At 31.4% G+C, this 3960-nt stretch overlaps 1 protein-coding gene across 1 annotated transcript in view; it reads left to right on the forward strand.

The window, feature by feature from the left end:
• Positions 1-3960, forward strand: part of LOC101570180 (serine/Arginine-related protein 53) — a 423021-nt gene that overhangs the window by 249495 nt on the left and 169566 nt on the right. The window contains exon 5 of the mRNA XM_023699713.1: positions 2400-2436. Coding sequence (XP_023555481.1) covers positions 2400-2436 — 37 coding nt within the window. The remainder of the gene's footprint in view (positions 1-2399; positions 2437-3960) is intronic.

The following is a 3960-nucleotide window of genomic DNA, read 5'->3' on the forward strand; positions in this document are numbered from 1 at the left end:
AAAAAAAAAAGAAAGAAAAAAAAGAAAAAGAATATGCCTATGGATTATGGAAACATGGGAAGAATTTATTGCTTTGTTTGTGGGGAAGAGGAGTATCTCTATTTCAAATTTTTAAAAATTGTTTGTTTGTTTGGTACAGGGTCTCACTATGCAGCTTGGACTCATAGTAATCCTCCTGGTGTGGCATGCAGTACCAGGGATTGAACCCAGTCCTTGCACTTTTCAAGCAGGCACTTAGACCACTGAGCTATCTCCCTATCCCTGATGTCTGAATTGAGATACAGTTTGGGTTGGGTGCCAAAAAATGTTTGTTACATCATGAAGATTCGAAGCCTTACAAAAATGGAACAATATAGATAGGAGGAGTCGTGAGTTAAACAGATTAATAGTTTGTCATGGCTGTTGCTGTCACTGCAATGTGATGTAACTTTGGTAAGAAAACAGAATAGGAACATTGGGGTGCAGTAGATAGTCTAATGTAGATTTTAAGAAAGGAATTGACCTGACTAAACTTAAGTTTTGGAAAGTTGTTCTCATGGGAAATGCATTGATATGAGGAAATGCAGGAGGCATTGGTACCCATGAAGAGGCTATTGCAATAATTTAGATAAGAAAAGATGATGACCTTTTTTAGCTGTAAAGATAGGGAAGTATACTCATTAGATCAAAATAATAATTAAAAATGTCAGACACTGACTGGGTTGATCACGTTTGGTAATAAGGAAAGGTACTGTGCCAAGAACAGTGCCTAGTTTCTCTGTGGCATGCCATTCAAGATACATATTTTCTAAGTAGTTTCACATTTAAAGGTTCATTTAGAAACACAGAAAAGCAATAAGGTAGTTTTTTTTTTTTTTTTTTTTTTAATGTATTTAGTACAGGGTCTTCAGGGTCTCACTACGTAGATCAGACTTGTAGGGATCCTCCTGTTTTCAGCCTCCCAAGCGCTGGGATTATAGGCGCACACCACCATGCCCAGTCTCATTTGCCTTCTCAGAGCACCCCGGCGGTGTGACCCTTGCCACTCAGCTCTGCCTAAGCAGGCACTTTAGTCTGCTGAGCTATCTGTCCAGCAGGGTATGTTTTTGTTTGTTTGTTTGTTTGTTTGTTTGTTTGTTTTAAAGAACCAATGATTACCCTAAAATTAAGCTTTTTTTTTTTTTTTTTTTTTTTTTTTTTTGTAGCTCTTGTTTTTCTTACTTTGTGCGGACATTCATATGTGTCTTTCAGAATTAAGATTGCATGATGATGGTGTGATGTTTCAGAGGCCTACTGGCAACATTGTATGAAAAAGTGTATAATTAATCTTGCTAAACTCCAAAATATCCTGATGAATATTTAGTCTAAAGCAATAATGAATTATGGACTTACACCTTAATTAGGAGTATTTTTGTTCTTCTTGTAATGAAACATTATTTTCTAGTAAATACTTGTATGTGGCAATGTAACCAATTACTTGTGTATTATATAGTACGATCTCCAAGATAGAATGAAAAATGAAGTTATAAGCCATAGTATATAGTATGCTTCTGATTGTGATTTTAAAAACATGGAAAAAGGGAGGGCATACACAGACCTACACATGCATATAAACAAAAGATATCAGTGACTGAGAACTGGGAGTCAGTAATAAAATAAAAACTTATGTATTCGTTTATGTGTACATGTGTACACAAACACACATATGTTCTGGTATATTTAAATTATCTTTGGTACTTTGGTACTTGTACTTTTAGTTCCATCAGGAGTTTCTTTTACAACAATAAGCAAGAAATTAAATATTTAAAATATATCATAATTTTTGAAGTTGGTGTTTTCTTTGGTGATATGTTGTTTCTTAATGTTAAAGCAGTTTTAGGTTCTGATTTGTAGTGAGTGCTAAATTAGTAACATTAGTGCAGGGAAATAATTTCCTTAGGTTTAGTTGTGTACTAACAAACATATTCTTCATGCCATTTTCCATTTATAAAAATATAATAATTGGTGGATATGTGATACAGTAAATAAAGCAAAATGCCAATTTTAAAATCTAGGTAATTGATAGAATTTAGAAGTTTGAATATTTTTATAATGTTGAAGATAATTGTAACCTTTAGTGAAGAAATTGTTAAATGAGAATATTGTTATGTTACTAGTATAATATATTTGATGTTCTTTTTCTCTATTGATTGTGAAAAATCAGAACCTCTTTTTCTGTTAGCAGAAAGCAATTTTAAGGTCATATAAATCATAAGTTTTCTTCTGATGGAAATTGTTTTATCCTTTAAAGCAGTATTATGACCATTAGTAAAGGTAGATGAAACATTTATGAGGGTTTATAAAAACATTTTTGAAATAAACATAAATTAGAGCAGACAAGAGTTTAATGACTATTTAGAACTTTTATTCTTCTATTTTAGGGAAACTGGAAACATCAAAGCTGGATTAGAACATCTGGTAAGTTCTAATTTTCTCTTGAAGATTTGCATCATCTTTGATATCTGCATTCTAAATGAACACTTTGGAATGAGCTTTGAATACTTTGTATTGAGAAAGTCAACCATTCCCCAAAGGGTCAGCTTGCTGTTATTATGTGAAGGCACTTACATTTCATTTATCTTATCATTCGATAGGAATTTAAAATTGTTTTAAATTATCTTTCTTTTCTGATGTAGAGATGAAATAAAATGAATGGCAATTCTTGGATTGATGATTGCTTTAATTGTGAACAAAAATTGGTGCAGAATTTTTGGCATATCTTGTTCTGACAAAAACAAGCTTGCATTTAAAAAAACAATCAAATATTGCATGCATAAATATGGTGTGTTTTAGCAAGTTAACAGCACTAAAAGAATTGCACAGCTTTGTTTTTCTTGATGTCTGCTTTATGAATAATGCAATGGTTTAAACTACATTCAATTTTAGACTATAAAATAATCGTGATGCCAGATTTTTGGTATAAGGAAACATTTTTAAAGAACAAGTAAAACAATCTGATTTAGCATTAAAATCTATGTAATCTAAGAATTTGAAAAATAATAGTATAATTACTGGTCTGAAACTCACGAGACTGAGTGCTCACTACAACATTAAGTAGTTCATTTAAACAGAGCATTATAAAGTCATGCTCTGGTTTCTAGTCAAATCCAGCTGTTGAATAATTAATGGCAGAGATTCTTTTGTAAATACAGTCTAAGTACTTTTTTAATGCAAGACTTCATTCATATAATATACTGTAGCTTTGTTAACTATTAATGTGCTTTTGTGCTGCTTCCACATTAAAAAAAAAAACTGTAGCAAGAGGAAGCTTCATTTTGATTACGGAAATTTTTGAGTTGGAAGTGATTTTTGGCTTTTGTTTTAGTAGCTAAAGGAAACCAGGGAATCCTAGATCTTTAACAGTATTCCTAAAATTTTTATGTTGACTTTAAAACACAGGATGTAATTACCTAGCTGTTTTTAGGAGTAGAAATAAATAAATAATATTATTATCATCATTATGAAGTATTTTCTGAAGCCATATTTATGACACCAACATTTAAGACCTAAGCACATTAGACAAAAAGGATACTCTGAAACATCACAATCCATATCAACTGGAAGCTTGTATGAAGGAAAAATGGCTACCATGATGTAAAATGGAATTTGCATTTCTCTTATACATTATTTATTAAAAAACTTTGTTCATTTCTTCTGGAAATAATAGTTTGTTTTTTTTGTCAGTGTCATATTTCTATACTTATAGTAGGATCTCATTTTCATATCTAATTCACACACAGTCTTGTGTAGCAGTGATTTTCTACCTGCCAAACAGGTGATTTCCAAGACTCCTACTACCTCATTTTATTAGAGTTGTTGCACTTCTACTTGTCTCATAAACTTTTGAACTTTTTTTTTCTTTTCAAAGTTTTATTGATAAACATATAGCAATGAGACAGTTTCAAATCAAATCGAAAGTACAGTTTCAACAAATAATACACT

The sequence above is a fragment of the Octodon degus genome, unplaced genomic scaffold (assembly GCF_000260255.1).
Source record: "Octodon degus isolate 3935 unplaced genomic scaffold, OctDeg1.0 scaffold00115, whole genome shotgun sequence".
Classification (NCBI taxonomy): Eukaryota; Metazoa; Chordata; class Mammalia; order Rodentia; family Octodontidae; genus Octodon; species Octodon degus.